Genomic DNA, 22,602 nt, shown 5'->3' with positions numbered 1-22,602 from the left:
AAAAAATAAAAGTCCTTGACTGATTTTACCACGTTTTCAGATTTTGCCACATTATCACTCTGTTATTTGCTTGTTTATTTTATTTTTTGGCTTCTTTTTTTTGTCTTATCTGCTTCCTAGAACTGTTCTTCGCCAAACTCGAACCCAGTTGCCGTGGTCAACTCCTCTTTGCGTCTCAAGTCCACCAACATACATGTCGAACTACTGGACGAACAGGCAGGAAAGCCGTTCATATGAAGGTAAGCGGTCAGCTGGTAAGCTCGAAAAATAACGGCATTATACCGCCCCATATAGTTTCAATGGCATTTCTGTAAGGAGTTTGCATGCTCTCCTTGTGTTGGCATGGGTTTCCTCCAGGTGCTCCGGTTTCCCCCACAGTCCAAGGACATAGGTATAGGTTAATTGAAAAAGCTAAATTGCCCGTAGTGTATTTGTGTGAATCAGTGTGTATGGATGTTTCCCAGTACTGGGTTGCAGCTGGAAGGGCATCCGCTGTGTAAAAACATTTGCTGGATAATTTGCTGGTTCATTCCACTGTGGCAACCCCTAATGAATAAAGGGACTAAGGAAAATGAATGAATGAAATTGCATGAATTAAATACTTTTTTAGCCAATATGTAATTTTTTTTTACATTTGCTCATGATATCAGGCTGGTAAATTAACAGCAAATTGTATTTTTCAGGTAATTTATCCTTATTTAAATATGGTCCTTTTATGAAATGTTCCGTCTGTGCAGGATGCAATCTCTTGTTCGGAAATATGTGTGTGCTGAAAGGAAAGGGTGTTGGTGTTAAAGCCGTGAGTTGGGCTGTGGTCAGGTTTCCATGATTTGTTCAGGGGTGATGTTCGTTTCCTGTTGGCAGGGTTGCATGTGTGTGTGTGTGTGTGTGTGTGTGTGTGTGTGTGTGTGTGTGTGTGTGTGTGTGTGTCTGTGTGTGTGATTATGTTTTACTCGACTGCAGTGCTTTGAAACCCTTAACTCTGGCATTCTCCATGTGTGTGTGATTGTGTTTACTGGAAGGAAACTCATAGCATGAGTTCACAGCAGCATTTTTTCCCCCTTTTCTTTCTTTTTCTCCTCCTTCAAGGCTGTCCTCGGTTTGTCCGTCTGGTTCGGCCTCCTAGACACCACAACTGTGCCACGCACTCCTTCCTCCACATCCCTCTCTCGCTTTCTCTCTCTCTCCTTCTCTCTTTCTGTGTCCAGTCTTTTAATCGTGGTCCTCTTTTCTGCTCTCGTGGGGGAGGCTGGAATATCTGGTTTCCTGAACAATGGAAACTCAATCAGGAAATGGACCCGAGGTGTCGAAAGAAGGAGAGTTCACTCGCTCGTCTCCTCTCACCCTGAGGCCTGCGGACGCAAAAGAGGACCTGGAGGAGAACAGGCGCATTGAGAAGTTTGACATCCCGCTCAGGAGCCTGAAGCAGATGTTTGAGAAGCCGCCGGCGCAACATGTGGTGAGTCTCAGAGCGAAAGAGAAAGAATGAGAATGGAGAGACGATTAGTCGTGTGCTCTTGAGTCTGTCTGCTGATCAAGTGCAGTTTGTTTTATGATATTTCACTTGTGGCTGCAAAAAACGAGACAATTCATAGTGAGAAAGAGGAAGTGAAAGAGCATAGAAAGTGTTTCTTTTCAATGACTAACTTTGCAAACTAGTCAGTTATCTGGTAACACTCTACAATAAGGTTTTATTAGTAAAGGGTTAGTTAATGCATTCGTTAGCATGGACAAACAATGAAGAATGCATTTATTACAGTGTTTTTGTTAGTTAACATTAGTCAATCAAAATAAAGTTGCTGATTGTTTGTTCATTTTAACTCATGGTGTATTAACTATTGTTAACAAGCATGAATGTGGATGTTCATAGTTATGCAGTAATAAATGTAAAACTATGTTTAATAAATGCTGTACAAGTATTCTGCATAATTAGTTCATAATAGTAAATACAATATCTAATGAAACATTAATGTAAAGTGTGACCTCTTTGATAAGATGCTAATTGCCTAGTGTTCTGAATAAAATCTAAATATTTCTGACATTTATTGAGGGCCTGTTTGTTTCCCTTAACATCATTCTTTAGTATTTAAATGATTAGTTTTTGTTTGTTTGTTTGTTTCTTTGTTTAAAATAGTTGTGGACTTCTGTCTGTGAGATCCTATTCAGTAGCTAACAGTAACAGATGATTACTTGGAAATGCAGTTAGCCAAATAAATTGGGCATATTACAAAAACAACAACATGGGATTGTGCATTTTGTGAAACAAACGTACAGTTCAGAGAGCTACACAACCATTAAAAAGTTTTTGGTTAATTGGGCTCATTAATGCATTTGTGTAAAGTGTCTTCTGTTCACCAAGGATGCATTCATTTGATCAAAAATACAAAACAATTTTGTGAAATATTAATCCAATTTATTTTAAACTAATGCTCCATTTTAATAGATTTCAATATTTATTCCTTTGATTGCAAAGCTGAAACATCCAGTCTTCATTGTCACATTATAAGAGAAATCATTGCTCATTATTAGCAGTCTGTTAAATGGATGAACATAAAGTTTAGAAGAACATTCTTTTAAATAATTTCGTTTTCCCCATGAACCTTTGAACAATGGTATTTAATACCAATAAATTTGGTATTTATGTATTATTTTTAAAGCATTTGCTACTTTCCTAATGTCTGGGATGTATAAGTTTTAGGGCTTTTCACAATGTGCTTAACTGAGGATTATCTTTTAGTACTCATTGAAAAATCACGCTTTGTATATGAACAGTAAGTTGCTAACATGCAAACAGTAACAGATAATGAGTTGGAAATGCAGTTAGCCAAATAAATTGGATATATATTACAAAATAAATAACATGGGATTGTGCATTTGCTTAAATTTTAGAAAGCTGCGCCACTATTAAAAAGTTTTTGTTTGGTGTAAAGTCTTTCTGTTCACCAAGGCTGCATTCATTTTATCAAAAATATAACAAAACAATAATATTGTGAAATATTAATTAGATTTTTAATTAGTGCTCTGTTTTTATATATTTACATATGTATTGCTTTGATTGCAAAGCTGATTTATCCAGTCTTCATTGTCTTATGATAAGAGAAATCATTGAGAAGAAACATTGGTTGTTATTGTTAGCAGTGTTAAAAATGAAACATCTTTTAAATTGATGAACAGAAAGAAAAGAAGGCTGTTATTTAAAATAATTCAGCTTTCCCCCAATATCTTCAAATAATAGCTTATATCCATGAATTTCCAAAAAAATAAAAATAAAAATATTTGGCAAAGTATAAGGTCTAATAAACAGTTGCATATCAATGACTTTTATGAGCGACAGGTTGTTATCCCTGATCTTTTTTTTTTTTTTGCATTTAAGTATTACTTTTAAACGATTTGCACTTACTACGTTTCCAGTCTCTGTGGTGTAATTTTTAGAGCTTTTCACAATGTGTTTAACTGAGGTTTATTGTTCTCAACCCCAATTTTATTCCATTTTTATCTTTTAGCGCTCATTGCAACATTCTGCTTTGTATATGAGCAGTAAGTTCAGCATTTGAGTGAAAACAGTGAACTGGAGCGAAAAGGTGATTTATACTTACCTTTATAATCCAAAAAGGCCAGACACGGGAAAAAAACTTTACTCGTTGGCAATTTGAGAATGCGCAATGCTGAAATCATCAAATCAATGACACCACAAATATTCAATAATGATGTAAAATAAATTGAAGTGATGAAATAAATTGTCTTTACGATGTCAATTCTGCATTGATGCATTATTAGACCATAATTGATCATAGCCTACAGACATTTCTGTGATGTCATTTGTCAAGCTAGCTTGTTAAACTAACATAAATGGGGGAGAAAAAAGAAACACAAAAGCTGATAATTAAAAATGCACCTAATATTTAAAAAATTTAATCTCTTTTATGAACATGCTGGCAAACATGAACTGGAAAAGATTATAGAAAGCGTGTTACTCACAAATAAAATACGCAGGAAATACCGCTAACTTAAGAAACTTCAATAGCTGTTTTAATGATTGTATGCTAACACCTGCAAGCGTCAAAACAAACTCAGCTCAGCACAAATCATGTCAAACAATATCAACTTGGCTTCCCAACACATTCATTTTAATAAAACAAAATTACATATTGTGCTTTTGACTGAATTGCTGACCTGATAACCGTTATCAAATTGAATCGTGAGATCTGTATTAATTCACACCCCTAATGTGAACCCAAAGAATGCACAGAACTGTATGAAATGGCAATTTATAAATACCCATGACTATATAAACTTGAAACAAGATAACTCAGGTTAATTTAGGGTTTAGAATGATTCAGGGCTAACTAGTCCAAGTGTGAAAAACGCGTGTGAAAGTCACATGCTAATGTGCTAAAAGTGAGAGATAATGATTTGAAAGGAAAAGCAATGTGACCTGGATTTTTACTCTTTGGACTTTCAGTGATTCTGCAATGTAAAATATCTTGTTATTTTTACTTTCACACTACTTTTTATCTTGCTAATTCAAAAACACTGGACAAATAGAGTTGAAATCTAAATGATTGGCCTCCTGTGATTTTTTTTTTTTCTTATTCAACTATTACCCAAATGATGTTAAACAGAGCAAAGATATTTTTCGCAGTATTTTCTAATATTTTGTCCTCTGGAGAAAGTCTTATTTTATTTATTTTGGCTAGTTTTAAAAATTTTTAAAAACATTTTAAGGTCTATATTATTCAACCCAGGCTCATTATGATTACGTACCTCTATATACTTTTCTGAAAAGAGTAAAATACGTCCCAGGAACTATGTTTTTATGCAGTTTTTGTTTTCGCAAACTGTGTACACTTTTTCAGATCTAAAATTTCTCTCGCGAGTGCCATTCACGACTGCTGTTCTCACGTATTAGCAACAGAGGCCGCTGTTGACTGACTGACCACTGACTGAATGATTGGCTATGTTTTTAGATTTTACCACATTCTCGTCCTGGTTTTTATAGTTCTCGTTTATTTTATTTTTTAGCTTTTGTTTTTAGTCTTGTACTTGCTTTCTGGAATCGTTCTTCACCAGACTTGATCCCCGTTGTTGCGTTCAAATCCGCTCTGCGTCTTTACGTTACACAAAAATTTTGGGAAAAATATACAGGGGCTAATAATTCAGGAGGACTAACAATTCTGACTCCAACTATTTATTCGGTAAAGCAGTAAATTAAGTAAACAATTTTACAGTAGATTTTCTGTTTTCAATGCATAATCACAGGTTAAGCAAAAACATCTTAGGTTGACATAACTTTCCAGACTAGTTCACACTGGTCTATTCTGGTTTGTAACTGTTTACCAACATGACTAACCTGGTGAAACTGGTCAACCAACATAAAGTTTAGTCCTGTTAATCACCATACTTTGGATGTTCAGTGTTCAGCAGTCACAGCTCAGTGAAGTGACACTGATGGGATGGTTAAGAATGCAAAATTAATGAGACAGGAATGAGGAAGACGTGATACAAGGATAGGTAAAAGGAGTATGAAATGATTAATAGAGTCAGCAGATTAGGAGAGAGATCAAGTGAAATCTGTGTCTTTCATAGTTTTCATTCTTTGGAAAGCATTTGTTTTGTTGGCCTTTTTACATAGGAACATTTAATCCATTCAATTAAATTGTTGGGAGCTCACTGAGAGAGAGTGAGAGAGAGATAGAGATAGAGAGAAAAGTCATAATCTGGAAATACAGTTTACACAAACACATAAATACACACAATAAAGCAACACAACAGAAGCAGCTACTGGCAATAAACTTGTGGGAAGCTGAGCAACTGTGCGCTGACATTCTTATACACACACATGCACAAAAGGTTTCACTGTGTTATTTAAAACTTATTTTGGGGTTCTTTCTGCAACACTGGCTTTGGCTTTGGTATAAATAACCCTATAATTTGCATGTGGGTAGTGTGTGTGTGTGTGTGTGTGGGCAGAGTAAAAGCAACAGAAGAAAATAGGAGAGATATAGAGATATAAAGATAAGGAAAAGAATTTAGTTTAGAATAGTTTAGAATAGTTTAGAATAGTTTGATTTTACTCATACACATACAACACACATGAACAGATAGGAACAGATAGTTAAATGTTATTGTTCAATTTTTTATGATATTTTTGGAATACAACACATATTATCACTGTGTTTTTTATTTTAGGTCTAACTCAGGCTTATTTACAGTTTTACTGTTTATTAATGAGCTTTGTCCCTGTTAAATAAAATAAATTCAAATTCAAAAATAAAATAAATTAAAAATAAAAAAAATGTAGTTTTTTGTTATATTTTATTATTATATAGGTCAATTATACTTTATCATAGGTTGATTGCAGTATTTTTTCCAATTGTGAACACACTAAAATGACTTGCACAGCACAATTATTCAAACTGACACACAGAGAGCAAATCTTCAAAGCAAGTCTCCAAAAATCTAAACACATTTTCTGCTTTACACACATTTTGCCTTTTAAAATGAAACTCTTTACTTCTAAACTGCACTGAAAACAATTCTCTGCATCACGTTTGCCATTTTAAAACGCTGGCATTTAAAATGACACTACATGAGCTAATTAATCAATTATTTATTTGTTAACACTTTAATCAGGTTGTAAGTGCACTATGAAAAAAAAACAGGTGAGAACCTTTTTTTACAACAACAATGGAAGACATTGCAGAGAGAGGAAGAAAGAGGTTGAGAATAAGAGGGGGAGGAAGAGTGGGAGGTAGGGGTGGAGCAGGTAGAGGACTTCATGGCCAAAGAAGACAAACACTTTAAAAAAAAAATCAGAGCAACCTTAGTAGATCATGTTATCAAACATGGGCTAACAATCCGTGAAGCTGGACAGAGAGTGCAATCAAACTTGAGTCTTTTTACTGTCGGCCCTGTTATCCGGACCTTTAGACTGGAGAACAGATAGGTAACCAAAATTTTATGTAGTACACATGTAATATACCCCATGTTATATGGGTGACACCTCTTTACTTAGTGTATGACAGCAGCTATTCATGAACTGTACAAGTTTCCTGTACAATATACTCTACTGTAAAATAAAATATTTAGCCTGCATTGTCCAAGCCCTATATATATATATATATAAATATATATATATATATATATATATATATATATATATATATATATATATATATATATATATATATATATATATATATAAAATAAATATAAATAAAAAATGTTGCAACAGCATGTGTGTGTACCTACAAATACTTATGTGCATGTGAACAATCTGATACATATTTTAGTATTATGGCAAAGCATTCTAAAGTTGGGGGTGCTTTTCATTATGCCCTACAGTGTGTTGGCAAAAATCTGGAAATATGAATGAAGTGTGTGCTTTCATGCAAACGTTTGATTTTGATAATGCTATGTGTAGTTTTGTTTGCAGTGCTTCATTTTGCAGGATATATGAGCTAATTTTCAGTTTGGGTGTGTGGTTTTGTGAATTGTGTTAAGTATTTTGATAAAACCAGCCCAGTTTGAAAAATAGTGTGTTAGCAATTGGTAAAGCTGTAGGTTTCTACAGTAACATCAGGATTGTCCAATGTTCATCACATTTGTTCCCCATATGCATTTCTATGTTTATTTCTTAGTTATGTTGCATATTAAACATAGGTAGTTTTATATTAACTAATAAGAGTAAAATAAACATGGCTTAGCACATCACCATTTGTAGATCTGCCATGTACAATTAAGACCATATTCTATATTCATGTCAAACTCTAATGCCTACAACTACTACCTTACTATGAATACGCTTTACGTTAGGTGTTCATTAAGTCAAATGTTAATGATTAATAGTGAATATTTGTTCCCCATACCTAAGTGTTAGTCAATGCTGTTTAGTTTCAATTATCATTGTCCCATAAATGATTAATTAATCTCTTTCATAATCTAATCTTACTGTATATGTGTGTGTGTGTGTGTATATATGTGTGTGTGTGTGTGTGTGTGTGTGTGTGTGTGTGTGTGTGTGTGTGTGTGTGTGTGTGTGTGTGTGTGTGTGTGTATATATATATATATATATATATATATATATATATATATATATATATACATACATACATACATACATACATACATACATATATATATACATACATATATACATATATATATATATACATACATATATATATATATATATATATATATATATATATATATATATATATATATATATATATATATATATATATATATATATATATATATATATATATATATGGGGATAAGGTGTCTGAAAAACACAGCTAAGTAACTGTACTATACACTGGATTTCAGGCAGCCACTACAATTGGACACTGTACCAAAGTGGACAATCCGGTGGTGTTATAGACTGTACCAAAAAACTGAGGAACTTGGAGGTGAAATTACAGGAATTTTACAAAAGAAATTTCAAAATGGGAGGGTGGCTGGAGATAGGTCTGAAATGCGGGAGATTCCCGGGAAAAACGCTGCATCACGCTGTCTTCTCTCCACCAATCAGCTGGTGTGTGGTGTGGGGTTTGGCACAATATGGCAAAATTAGGCCATATTAATATGGCGGGTGTAAAGTTTTTAAGGATGATTTAAACAATTTAAAAGATTCAGCGTGTCTAATGTCATGGGGTAGAGGGTTCCAGAGCCTCTGAGCCTGAGATGCGAAAGCTCAGTCACCCATAGAACGTAGACGAGTGGAGGGCACTGTTAAAAGACCAGAGTCAGAGGAATGGAGGTCACATGAAGGGGAGTACCAAGTTAAGAGTTCAGCCAGACAGAGTGAAGCCAAACCATGCTGGGCCTTGTATGTACTGTGAGCATGAGGATTTTAAAATCAATACGAAATCTGAATGGTAGCCAACGGAGAGATTCCAAAACAGGAGTAATGTGTTCTCTGATTTCTCTGTCTCTGTCAGAATTCTGGCCGCTGAGTTTTGGACATATTGTAGTTTATTGATGTTACTTTTGGAAACGGCAGCTAGTAAGGCATTGCAATAGTTCAAGCAGGAACTCAGTTTTTCAGTCACAGAAAAAGACAGCATGGGGCGGATTTGTGAAATCATTTTAAGATGTAAAAATGTCTTTGACAGCATGTGGGGATCAAATGTTATATTTTTGTCAAATATTACCCCAAAGTTCTTTAGTTTGACCTGGACCTCTACAGCCGAGCCCATCTAGGTTAATGTTAAGAGGTTTAGTTTTACTTGGTTGGAAGAACCAGTCAACATAACCTCTTGTTTTGTTCGTGTTCAGGCAAAAATACAAATACTTGCAGCTTATATGCTTATAAAACAATTTGAAAAACACCTGTGAACCACAAGGTTGTTTTATTTATTTATTTATTTTTACTATTTTGATGGAAACCACTGTTGCGCATTTTTGTAAAGGTCTTCCAGATACTCCCTACAAAAAGCTTGAGAAAAATCAGCTAAAGTATTTGGCATGAGAGCAAGTTGTATATTTCTTCATCCTGGTGTTGAAACAGTCTTGACCGCCAGATCAGACGCTGGAGACTAGATTTAGAGGAGTTTTTTTATCCTGGACATGAGCAGAGCAGCATGAATGACTGTTGTTCCTGATTGAGTGGCTAATTGTTGGCTGGATAAACACAGGAAGAGGAGAGAGATTGCGAGAGATCCATCTATCCTTTCTATCTGAAACATGACCTCTCCACCCCACGGAGGTTATTAATATTTCATGATCCCTTTGCAAAGACACACTCACACACATACACTCACTCGCTCACTCACACTCTCTTTCTCTGTGTCTCTCTCATTCATTATTACTCAGTGAGGGTATACAGACAGACTGCCATGATTAAAGCCTGTCAGAAAGAGACTTTCGTTTCAGACGTGAAATCCTCCTCCTGTTATTCATCAGCCACTTTAGAGCAGAAACAAACACAAATCCTCACATCCTGTTTAAAGTCGAGCTGGATTTTAATTTAGGTTCATCTGAGGTTTATGTAACATTTAGCTCTCGTCAGCAGGCTGCAGCTGCGCATTCTTTCCAGTAGATGTCATTATAAACAAATGTAAGAGGGCATGCCTGCTATTCTACTACACAGTGATAAAGTTTTTCTCAAATGCTAAAACACAAAAGCCACTCCTCTAAACCAAATGACCAGTTGTCTAAACACATCTACTAAATCTATCCATCATTTTCCAGTAGACATGAAGACACAATTTAAAAAACACAATCCTCTGTTCTCATAAATCTAGACACTTTTCCTTGCTAAAACACAAGTTGCAAAAGAATTCTGCTTATATTCTCAAATAAAAGCTCATGTGATGCAAAATGCTTGCCACAGTCAGCAATGTTAGGACACAATGAACACACCTGACGTGTGAAGACACTTGAAGACACTTGTTGCTAATGCTGTGACCACATGTATAAAAGCAAGTTCAGAGTGCACAGTTTGCTGAAGATTTCAAACAAACACAATGGATGAAGGCAGAGCCAGGGGAAGAGGAATTCAAGTCAGAGGAGGGAGAAGAGCTGGCCATGGAGAAAGAGGAGCAGGCCAACGAGCAGGAGGAGTTCAAGTCGGAGGAGGAAGAGGAGCAGGCCAACAAATGGAGAGGAGAAGGTCTAGAAGATAGAGCAAGACAACCTCGTACCATCATTACGGACGAGATGAACGCAATAGTCATTGACCATGTCATTGTTCATGGAATGACAATGGCTGAAGCAGGACTAAGGCTGCGTCCGAAACCGCCTACTGCTCAGTAGGTATTGCAATTTGAATTTAAACGTACTACTCGGCCGTTAGAAAAAGTACGTTCTATACAGTATGAACGTGAAAAGTATGAATGGAATTCGTACGTAATACATCTGCCATTTTGTCACGGTCACGTGACCTACCTGCGTCAATTGCGTCGTTTTACTCCCATTCATGAATTTGCTCGCAGGGCATCATGGGATAGCGCAGCATGCATGGGATGCGCACTCTAGAATCTCGCCAGAAGTAGTTAGTCATCCGGGTACTTCTCGCATACTGATTTTCGAATTCTATGAATTCGGACAAACTACTCGGCTTGCATACTGATTTTAGCGTACTATATAGTATGGAAGTATGCGGTTTCAGACGCAGCCTAAGAATTCGTTCAAACCTGAGTAGGCTCACCGTGGCCTATGAAAGTAGTTGTATTAGTATACAAGTATTAGTACTAAGTATTAGTTTATACTAAGTATTAGTTTATCAGAGAAAAAGTCATTGCCGATAATGTCAACTTTGAAAGCACTGATGATGTCAGCTTGGCCACAATAGACCAAGTTCTCCAGCTCCATAAAATGCGAATGAAACAGGTCTTTAGAGTTCCTTTTGAGCGCAACTCTGCGCGACACAAAGACCTATGTTATGAGTTTGTGAAAGTATACATCTATGTTCACAGTACAGTTATTGGACATACTGTGTTGTTTAGTGGCCCACATTACCTCTGCACAATACTGTGCTACCTGATTGTTGTTCTGAACATCTGTGAACTTTCACATTTTCACAGAGGATATTACAGTTGCATGCGATGGCCAGACCTCATGAGTACCTCTTCCTGGATGAGGCTGGCTTCAACCTGCAAAAAGAAGGCAAAGAGGACGTAACATCATTGGTCAAAGAGCCATCACCGAGGTTCCTGGCCAACGGGGGAGAGGTAATATTATCTTTGTGCGGCCATGGGTTCGGAGCGACTTGTCCACTGGCATGATGTCCTTGGGTCTAACAACACCCAAAGTCTCCTCACTTTCCTAGAGGAGCTAAGAGACATCCTCCTGGACCAGCAACAACACCATCCTGGGCCAGCACATCACATTTATGTGATCAGTTGGGACAATGTTCAATTCAATTCAATTCAGCTTTATTTGTATAGCGCTTTTACAATGTAGATTGTGTCAAAGCAGCTTCACATAAATGGTCATAGTAACTGGAACAGTGTGGTTCAGTTTTTAGTGTTTAAGTTCAGTTCAGTTCAGTTTAGCTCAGTTTAGTGTGATTTAATCATTACTGAGAGTTCAAACACTGAAGAGCAAATTCATCGATGCGTAGCTCTACCAATCCTGAACCATGCGAGGCAGTGGCGACAATGGAGAGGGAAAAAAAACTTCACCTGATGGGAGTGAAGAAAAAAAACCTTGAGGGAACCAGACCCAGTTGGGCACGACCATTTTAATTTCTCCGCTGGCCAAAAGTCTTGTGCAGAGCTTCATTCGCCGTGGTTTAGGCTGGAAGATGGCCTCAGCGAAGACTCGTCTGTCCCTGGAGCGTCGCTGGAATCAGACTCATGTTCTCCACTCCCCACGACCATCAGCGCAGCTTCCACAGAATAAACCAAATCAGAGAGTGGTTTATCACCAGCAGTGACCACTTTTTAAACATCTCTCAGCCACCCTAGTCCCCTTTCTTGTATCTTATAGAGGGGTTCTTCTCTTCGTAGAGATTTATGACAGACAACAATGCAATAGAGAGATGACCTGTGTTAACATCCCATTGGAGGCCTTCCAAGGATGGGTTTGCCATTCCAGGGTGTTTTTCCCACTGTGCCTGGCAAATAACAATATACTGTAGCCTGGGATGTGGATGAGGTGATGTGGCCCGATGCAGCTCAGTGACATGATGCTGCACAGTGATTGTGGTGTGAATAAAGTACATAAAAAAACTTCACACCCTGATAATGTTTTCTAGAGTACTGTTGTGTGCAATCGATTCTGTTTTTGCATTGAGTTGTGTTACAGTGGTGTACATGCAGTGTTTTCTATAGATTTATACTCTTCATATGAAACTCACAAATCTAAATGCCTAATCCTCTGCAGAGATCTAAAAACATCTGTTACTGTAAAGTTTCTAAAAACATGCATTGGCAGTTATGAAACAAAGAACCTTTTCACAAATTGAGCATTGTGTTTTCAATTGTATTGCTGTAGTGTGCAATGATGTGTGTAGTGTTTACATTTTTGAAAGCTTCGTGCTGCTCTTTTGGTGTAAAAGTTTGAGTTTTGAAGTGATAAGGTGGGGTTGTGTTTATGTAGCTTTAGAAAGGGGTGCTGTGTTTAGACATTGGGGAACATGAAGGAAATGTTTGTGAAATGTGTTTTAGCATTTGAGAAAAACTGTAATGCTGCATTGTTTCTACTGCGAACTAATACTTATTACATGTTTTAGCGTCTAATTATTCTCTTTAAACCTAATATATCTGGCTAATGTCAGCATGGAAAAGAATGCTGCTAACGCAATGGAATAGCTTAAGCGTAATAGAAACCGATTGACTGCTGTCTGGAAATGTAGTCTCGATATAAACACATTTCTTCACAGCATTTAGGATCTAATGTTGTTTGTTTTCTTTCTAGCAACTATGTGTAATCAGGATACAAAGAACAGTGTGAAACTTCCTGGAGAAAATGCTAGAATAATCCAGCGTGAAAGTCTTTGGTGTTTTGAAGGGAAAAGTTCACTCAAAAATGAAAATTTACACAGTATTTATTCACCTTCAGGTAGTCCCAAACCTTTTTGATTTTCTTTTCTTCTGTTAAACACAAAAGAGGATATTTTGAATAAAGCTGAAGTGGTTAGGACTTTCACCTCAAAGCAAGAAGGTTACTGGTTCGAGCCCCGGCTGGGTCAGTTGGCGTCTCTGTGTGTAGTTTGCATGTTCTCCCTCTGTTGATATGGGTTTCCTCCATGTGCTTTGGTTTCCCCACAGTCCAAAGACACGTGCTGTCGATGAAGTAAATAAACTAAATTAGCCATAGTGTATGAGTGTATTTGTGTGTATAGTGTATATGTGTGTGTATGCTTCCCAGTACTGGGTTGCAGCTGGAGGTGCATGCGCTGCGTAAAACATACAGTATGCTGGATAAGTTGGCAGTTCATTCCGCTGTGGCGACCCCTGATTAATAAAGGGACTTAGAAAAGAAAATGAATTAATAAACATTACATTAAAATAGAAACAAATGCAAACAAATACTTGTTAATTAAAAATGAAAATTCACTACAACAAACAATATGGCATAATAGTTATCAAACTATATTTTAGTCAGATGCTTGTCAATACATGCAGAATATTTTTACCATATTTTAAAGCATTCTGAAGCACGGATTTCATAAAAAAATAAATGCAAAATACAAATATAATATAAAAAATAATGTTTCTCGTTTCATTACAATTAACTTACATTAAATTTGTACCTAAGAATATATACCAAAAGTTTTTTTTTTCATGTCTTTTTTTTAAAGATTTTTTTTTTTTGTTCATTATGGTGGCATTTATTATATATAATTTATAATCGTAAAATATTTATAACACTTTTAAAATAACTTTGTTCTTATTGTATGCATTTTCTAGTCATTATTACTTTTATCACTATTACCATGCATTCATTTATTCATTTTCTTTTTCGACTTAGTCCCTTCATTAATCAGGGGGCACCACAGCGGAATGAACCGCCAACTTATCCAGCATATGTTTTACGCAGCGGATGCCCTAAAGCTGGGAAACAACCTCACACTCTCATTCACACACATACACTATGGACAATTTAGCTTTTCTAATTCACCTGTAGTGTATGTGTTGGGACTTGTGGGGGAAACCGGAGCACCTGGAGGAAACCCACGCCAACACGGGGAGAACATGCAAACTCCACACAGAAATGCCAACTGACCCAGCCAGGGCTCGAACCAGCGACCTTCTTGCTGTGAGGCGACAGTGCTACTTTTTACCATTTACTTTCCACACTTTTACCATTCACAACAATAACAACAATAATAATAATAATTATTATTATTATTATTATTATAAATATTAGAGTGATTTCTGAAGGATCATGTGACTGAAGACTGGGGTAATGAAGCTGAAAGGTAATCTTTAAAATCACTGGAATAAATTATTAAATTGAATTATAAACTACCTTTGAACAGGGTGACGCAGTGGCACTGTGGGTAGCACGTTCGCCTCACAGCAAGAAGGTCGCTGGTTCGAGCCTCGGCTCAGTTAGCGTTTCTGTGTGGAGTTTGCATGTTCTCCCTGCGTTCGCGTGGGCTTCCTCTGGTTGCTCCGGTTTCCCCCACAGTCCAAAGACATGCGGTACAGGTGGATTGGGTTGGCTAAATTATCCGTAGTGTGTGTGAATGAGTGTGTGTGGATGTTTCCCAGAGATGGGTTGCCTCTGGAAGGGCATCCGCTGCGTAAAAACTTGCTGGATAAATTGGCGGTTCATTCTGCTGTGGCGACCCCGGATTAATAAAGGGACTAAGTCGACAAGAAAATGAATGAATGAACTACCTTTGAACAGTTTATTTATAGTCCAATAACATTTCACAATTTGACAATTTGTACTGTTTTATTATCAAATAAATGCAGCCTTGGTGAGCAGGAGAAGCTTATTTTAAAACATAGATAGTGTATATATTATTAATTTTTGAAAAATATAATTTACAAAATAAGTGCTCTTTTAAATAGGTGTGCTAAAGAGTGAGGTTACAGCCTAAAGCATGCGGTATGTGTTAACGTGAGAACTTCTCATAAAATGAGAACAACTCTTAAAATGGCTTAGACACCTTATCTGAGCAATGTTATATCCAATACCTTTTTAAAGCTGACAAAAGCTGCAGATATCACATAATATGTGCAGAGATACCAGACGTGAAACTTAACAACAACAAGAAAAATCCATCCTCCGAAACTGCTTGGTAACGTGCCTAAAATAGCAGTTAGCTAAACGCTAATTTATTATAATCATTATTTCTACATTATTAACACCCTTGTGCATTGTAAGTGTGTTACTCTAATAGTATTTTTACAAACCAAAGAGTGACTCAAAATGATTTTCTCCAGCAGCGTTGTCGTCATGTAGTTTTGAATAACTCAAGCTACCGGCTAACACTAGCTCACACTGCCCTGCCATGTCTAAATATACCCCACAAACACAGTAACTTCACTGCTAAAAGTGTAGAAAGTATTAGGTGCTGTCATCTCACTCTTTTATAGCTATCCCTGTGCTATGCGTTACGCTCAAGCTAAAAGCAGAGCCTTGTGACAGTTTCTGGCTCCCTTATGTGTTAAATAAAGCAAAACATAGGCTGCCGGTCAAGGCCTGAGGACAATAACTAAGATTTAAAGATGTGTTCATGTTGGTAGGGATGTTCGCTATGGGTTTTTGTGTCATCTCATGTGTGAATGCTAATCATACCACATCCTCACCTCATGCTGATGAACCTGCAGCCTTGTTCTGTCATCCTATATCACTCTTTCTTTCCTCCTGAAAATTCTCTGAGTTTGTTTTCAGACTGCGGGGGGGGGAATATTTGTGTTTGTGCATGTAGGTGGATATATATTTGTTTGAATGTGTATGAGAGGGGGGTTGGCGTCTTGTTTTTCTAACAGCAGGTCAGTGACTCATGTTTAAATATGTCCACTTATCACAGAGACAGGAGAGTAATGGAGACTCTCAGCGGTGCTTACAAAAACAGGAAACCCCCTTACAGACACAAAAAACACACAGAGGTGAGCTGATGAAATGAAGAACATTGCTAAATCAGCCCTGTGCAGTAATGTTAAAAATGTTTGGTGTATTTTGAGAAAAAAAAATAGAATACTGTGATGAATTGTATGTGTTTCGTTTTGAAGCTTTGAATACTGTTTCCAGGTCCAAGCTGTTACTCATCTGAACTGAGGAAATATTTGTTTATGACCACTTTTTGGTCATATTAGACATTAAAGGGAATCCTTACTTGGGTGGCATGGTGGCTCAGTGGTTAGCACTGTCACTTCACAGGAAGAAGGTTGCTGGTTTGAGTCCCGGCTGAAGTGGAGTTTGCATGTTCTCGTGTTGGCGTAGGTTTCCTTCGGGTGCTCTGGTTTCCCCCACATTTCAAAGACATGCACTATAGGTGAATTAAATAAACTAAGTTGGCCATAGTGTATGTGTGTGAATGATAGTGTATGGACGTTTGCCAATATGGGTTGTAGCTGGAAGGGCATACGCTGTGTAAAACATATGCTGGATAAGTAGGTGGTTCATTTCACTGTGGCGACCCCTGATAAATAAAGGGACTAAGCAGAAGGAAAATGAATGACATAGCACAACATTAACAACAAAAAACTGAAAACATTTGAACTTTAAGCAGTTGATCTAAATGATAATGCTGTTTTGGAGCCAGAAATGCAAACTTTTGGAAGTGTTTTTCAAAATAAACGTTTTTAAAAATGATACCTTTATCATCTCTGTACTGTAAAAAAGTATAATGCCTAGTTGCAGATAGTGATTCAGATAGTGGTTTTTAACTTCATCACTACAAATGTGTAACCACATCTACATTTAAAGCGATAGTTTACACACACACAAATAAGTTACTCACTATGTGCTCACACTCAAGTTCTAAACTTTTATGAATTTCTTTCTTCTGTTGAACACAAAGGATCTATAAACACTCTAGAAGTCAATGGCTGTTTTTTCCAACATTTTTCAGCGTTATCCCATGTGAAAGTGACCAGATTTCTCAAATGAAAATGAGGCCATTGCTAGTAAAATGCTGGTAATTCCAGTTTGGTGTATTTTGAGCATTTTGTAATTTGAGCAAATGTAGTAAACCGTGATGAAGCATATAGAATGTCACACTACTCAAAATACACATTTATAGACTGCAAACTCAGAACAACTTGTGACCAGTGTACTATTACTTTTATTATTATTAGACTATATCTTTTTATTATGTTTTCATTTCAGGGCTTATTTACACAATACCTTTCTCTAAACTAAAAACTGAAAACTGTCATTGTGTTTTCGCCATTGGTTTACACAATAATGGCATGTTGGGAGCCTGAAAAGCAGTCTTGAAAATACATATAGAATATCATGATCTCTGTAGTGAAATAAGGTTGAAATAAGATGGCATAGTGGGTAGCGTCCATGGGTATTGATACTTTAGCTCCACTATTTTCCTTCAACCTGCAGTCGCTACTCATTTTTTTCTTGTCTGTGGGGATTGGCTAAGTAAAAAAGTCAGTCCTGTGATTCTTGCCCAATCAAATCACACAAAGAAGGTAAATTGCATCATAATGAACTACTTCAAGACATGGGTGATTTATAATTGCAGCAAACCGTTTGGTCGCATTAAAAGTGTCTGTTTAGCAGCCTGTCACTGATGAAAAGATGACGGATGTTTACTGTATAATGACCGAAATGGCCTTAAACGCCCAGCAGGCACAGGATGTTAACATGACGTCAGATTGACGTTGTACCCCAACATTGTAGGGACGTTGCATTTTGTTTGGAAATAAAAACCATGTTGACGTCAGGCCAACAACAATATTCAACCTAAAATCAGCCAAATATCGATGTTACAGCTTGACACTGTGTGGACTTTACCACTATGACGTCTATCAGACGTTGGATTTTGGTTGCCATAGCTGATGAGTAAATGTCAGTATTTGATGTCAATATGATGTTGGTTTAAGATGTTGGCTTGATGTTGGATTTGGGTCACTTTCTAACATAACCTAAAATCCACCAAATATCCAAGTCAATTGACGATATTATTAGACATCAAATTAACGTTGTCCTTAGATTTCCTGGAGATTATTACTCATTTGTAGGCATCCGGGAGTTTCTATGCATTTGCGGGAGACTACTGAAACTTCTGGGAGACTTGGGATGTCTGGAATGACCTCCCGCCCTACTTATAATTCTCTCTTCATATAGCAGTATGCCTATTACATATCCATAAAACACTGTGATATAACCGGGCTCAGATCGTGTCGCTTTCTCACTACAATTGATCCGCTCCAGAGTTTGTTTCAATTGAGCCGAGACAACCTCATTCAAGCGATTGATTTGGCGCGCATCAGAGCGCGATTGGTGGTTTCACATTTGCTAAACAAACCTCTGATCAAAACGCAGCATTAAAATACATTGTATTCTCCTTATGAGGCCCCCCAAGGCCCCTCTTTAAGTAAACATGCAACACCGGTAATGCTTCAGGGTACTGTTACTATTACAGATTGAAAAGTGAAACCCTGCCTAAAGTATTGTATTTCAGATATGCAAAAAATGTAGACAGCACCCTCTAGTGGACCTGTTATCTAAAATGCAACGTGAAACTAAATGAAACGTACCCAGAGCAATGTATTTTAAATTTCCCAAAAATAGTAAGGTAACAATTGATTTTAAGGTGACAGTTAAATGTTCCATGCACTTACTTTAGTAATTACGATACAATAAATTACGCATAATTACATGTAACTAACCCTAAACCTACCCCACATTCTAACCCTAAACATTTAGTACACTGAAAAAAATTATTCAAAGATGATTCCTTGGATTTACTACATTTTTTACGTTAAGTGGTTGTAAACAATTTAATTGTTTTGAATTAAAACAAACCAAATTAAGTTGAACATTATTCAATTTAATTTGTTTGTTTAAATTCAAAACAAAAAAAATAGTTTGCAACAGTTCTGCATGCAACACTTTTTTTCAGTGTAATTACATGTAATTAATTAACATTACTCAGTATTTAAAGGAAACTGTACTACGTCATCCTAAAATAATGTGTGTCATACCAATAGTAAATGCCCATTTACAGCAAAACATAGCATCATTTGTCAAAGGTGCTGGATAGAACTTAAAGTGGTTCCTCTTTGTTTATGAAACAATGAACCATTTTAGGGCTACGATCAAAACAAAACCTATTCAGGGGGGTGGGGGGTTATATCCCTTTTTTTCCACATACCAATGTTGACAGGTATGGTCATAAAAAGTAATTATCTGCTGATACCAATCTCTTGCCGATTGATCGGGCATCCTTAGTTTATATTATTAGGACATCCCCACTAACACAAAAGAACTTTAACCATATTTTAGAGTGTATCATACTACTATGGTATGGCCATCTGTTTACATGTCACATACTTGTAGTAAAGAAAACTTTTTGACACAATACTGGCAAGATTTGTACATGTAAATCATTTACAGTAGGGCTTTGGTATAAGCTTTGATTGATTTAGATTCCCAAAAATGCACACTGTTGGAAATAATTGACCAGAAACAGATCATATCTCTTCCGTTCAGCTGAATTATAGCGCACAGCTCTTTTAATCGTTATCCAGGTAAAATGTAACTTCTTCAATAGATTTAACAGAATCGCTTTTTTTGTGTTCAACTTTCTGTCAGATAAACTACACTGAAAAAAATGATTCATTGAATTTATTAAATTTTTTAAGGTAAGTGGTTGCAAACAATTTATATGAGCTGAATTTAAACAAACCAATTAAGTTGAACATTACTCAATTTAATTAGTTAGTTTAACATGTTTATAACCACTTACCTTAAAGTGTTGTAAATCCAATGAATCATTTTATTTCAGTGCACTGTAAAAAATGCCTGCATGTTTACAAACTTAAGTGGATTGAACATAAAACAATTAAGTTGTCCAAAAAAAAAAACCTTAAGAACTGTGTTGGTTCAACTCATTTTAAATAAGGAGCAAAAGTAATTTTTCGAGTGTGTATGGCAAAATACTATGCGTTTGGTGATGAGAAGCCTTCATGACTGTTTATTCTATTTCATTTAGAGCCGTTAGCTTTTAATTGACTTGCAGCATAACTGATAAAGTGACACTCGGCCTTTGGTCGTATGTAAACGAAAGCACCTGTTCTCTGCTGGGCAGGCTGGCCTGTGACCCCCGGCTCTGTATTTGACAGTCTCTGTTTGCGTCTCATGCCAGATGAGCCGAATAGTGAAATGTGACTCCACAGGATACAATCAATGTGCATCTGCATTAGCATGTGTGGGACAGTGTTGATTTCCCCTTCCTCATGGGCTGAACTTTCTTTCTCAGCAGCATGTGTTGTGCAGATACCGGGGAAGATTTGATTTGCAAATTGTTTTGTGAAGCAAAACAGAGAGAGAGGAAACAGAGTGCCAGGTAACCAAATTCATTTTTACTGTAGTGTAAACATATGATGTGTGGCATAAATAGAATATATTGAGTGTGTTTTGTATTTACTTTAATGTCAGATAGGATCACTTACTCACTCTTTCATGGAGAACACACATAAAAATATTTTCCGCATAATGAAAGTGAATGCTGATGTCAGCTGAGAAGTGATTCTGCTCCTCATATGAAAAGTGAATCATACAATTGCAAGGCTTGAAATATGTACTAAAGCTTTTAACTTTTTATAAAGCTTTTAAATAAAAATGTTCCTGGTTTCCATCTACTTTTACAGGGGTTGATTTTCTTGGAAAAATATTAAAACTTGGAAAAATCTTCATCCTGAGCCGTTTAGAGCTTCAAAATTGAAAGTTGAAGACTTTTATTCATACATTTTTAGATTATTATTGCTCATTACTATTAAAAAGCAAACACACATCTGGTAATAATATTATATAAAAGACCTATTGCCAATCTGTAGTTTACTTTGATGATAACTGTAAAAAAAAACATGTAATTTAACAATTTTCCATGTTTTGTGATTCATATTTTATTATTATTATTTATTTATTTATTTATTTATTATTATTTATTTATTCATTAATTTTTTTTTCGGCTTAGTCTCTTTATTATTTGGAGTCGCCACAGCAGAATGAACTGCCAACTTTTCCAGCATATGCTTTAAAAAACATGTAATTTAACAATTTTCCATGTTTTGTGGTTCATATTTTATTATTATTATTTATTTATTTATTTATTATTATTTATTTATTCATTCATTCATTTTCTTTTCGGCTTAGTCTCTTTATTAATCTGGGGTCGCCACAGCAGAATGAACCGCCAAGTTTTCCAGCATATGCTTTACGCATACCTTTTAGCTGCAACCCATCACTGGGAAACACCCATACACACTCATTCACACACACATACACTACGGACAATTTAGCTTATCCAATCTTTGGACTTGTGGGGGAAACCTATAAGCACCCGGAGGAAACCCACGTGACTCAGTGATCTTCTTGCTGTAAGGCGAACGTGCTACCAACGTATTATTATTTTTTTATTGCATCGTGGGACCTTGATGCTTCCTTGCTTGATCGAAAATGTAAAATGAAAAAAGAGCCTTTAATAGTTTAAATCTTAAATCTTGTCTGGTTTGTTGGTAATAAACTATCAGTACTTTTCCTGTTATTTTACAGACTTGATTCTATTATTTAATCTACAATGTATTTTTTCAAAACACTAAAATTGTCACTTTGATAAAATGCACAGTTGAATTTTCATCAGCAAAAGTCGAGAGAGCAGAGAGCAAATGTAAGCCATGAAACTTGTTAACACTGATTTAGATGATCCATTCAGAGCAAGTCTCCAGGTAATGATTAACTGATCCAAATAATTTGGTCAGAGTGAAACTCCAGTTATTAACTCACTGATTCAAATGCTCCAGTTAGAGTTCATCTCCAGTTAATAACGGTCAAATCATCCAGTCAGAGCGAGTCTCAGTCATTCATTCATTTTCCTTTGGCGTAGTCCCTGATTATCTGGGGTCGCCACAGCGGAATGAACCAACAACTATTCCAGCATATGTTTTACACAGCGGGTGCACTTTCAGCTGCAACCCAGTTCTGGAAAACATCTAATACACATTTCGG

The 22,602-nt window shown here is 36.3% G+C and overlaps 2 protein-coding genes across 3 annotated transcripts in view; both read left to right on the top strand.

Annotated features, from left to right (window-relative positions):
* Window positions 1-22,602, top strand: part of gpr155b (G protein-coupled receptor 155b) — a 698,693-nt gene that overhangs the window by 546,424 nt on the left and 129,667 nt on the right. The gene's annotated exons all lie outside the window — the stretch shown is intronic.
* xirp2a (xin actin binding repeat containing 2a) overlaps window positions 1,132-22,602 on the top strand; it is a 62,499-nt gene continuing 41,028 nt past the window's right edge. For both annotated transcript variants that reach the window (XM_005165785.5, XM_021477013.2), the window contains exon 1: window positions 1,132-1,459. In XM_005165785.5, coding sequence (XP_005165842.1) covers window positions 1,274-1,459 — 186 coding nt within the window. In that variant the 5' untranslated portion in view covers window positions 1,132-1,273. The remainder of the gene's footprint in view (window positions 1,460-22,602) is intronic.

Source organism: Danio rerio, chromosome 6 (assembly GCF_049306965.1).
Source record: "Danio rerio strain Tuebingen ecotype United States chromosome 6, GRCz12tu, whole genome shotgun sequence".
In the NCBI taxonomy this organism is placed as follows: domain Eukaryota; kingdom Metazoa; phylum Chordata; class Actinopteri; order Cypriniformes; family Danionidae; genus Danio; species Danio rerio.
The sequence above is the reverse complement of the archived record's forward strand: the minus strand, read 5'-3'. Positions and strand labels throughout refer to the sequence as shown.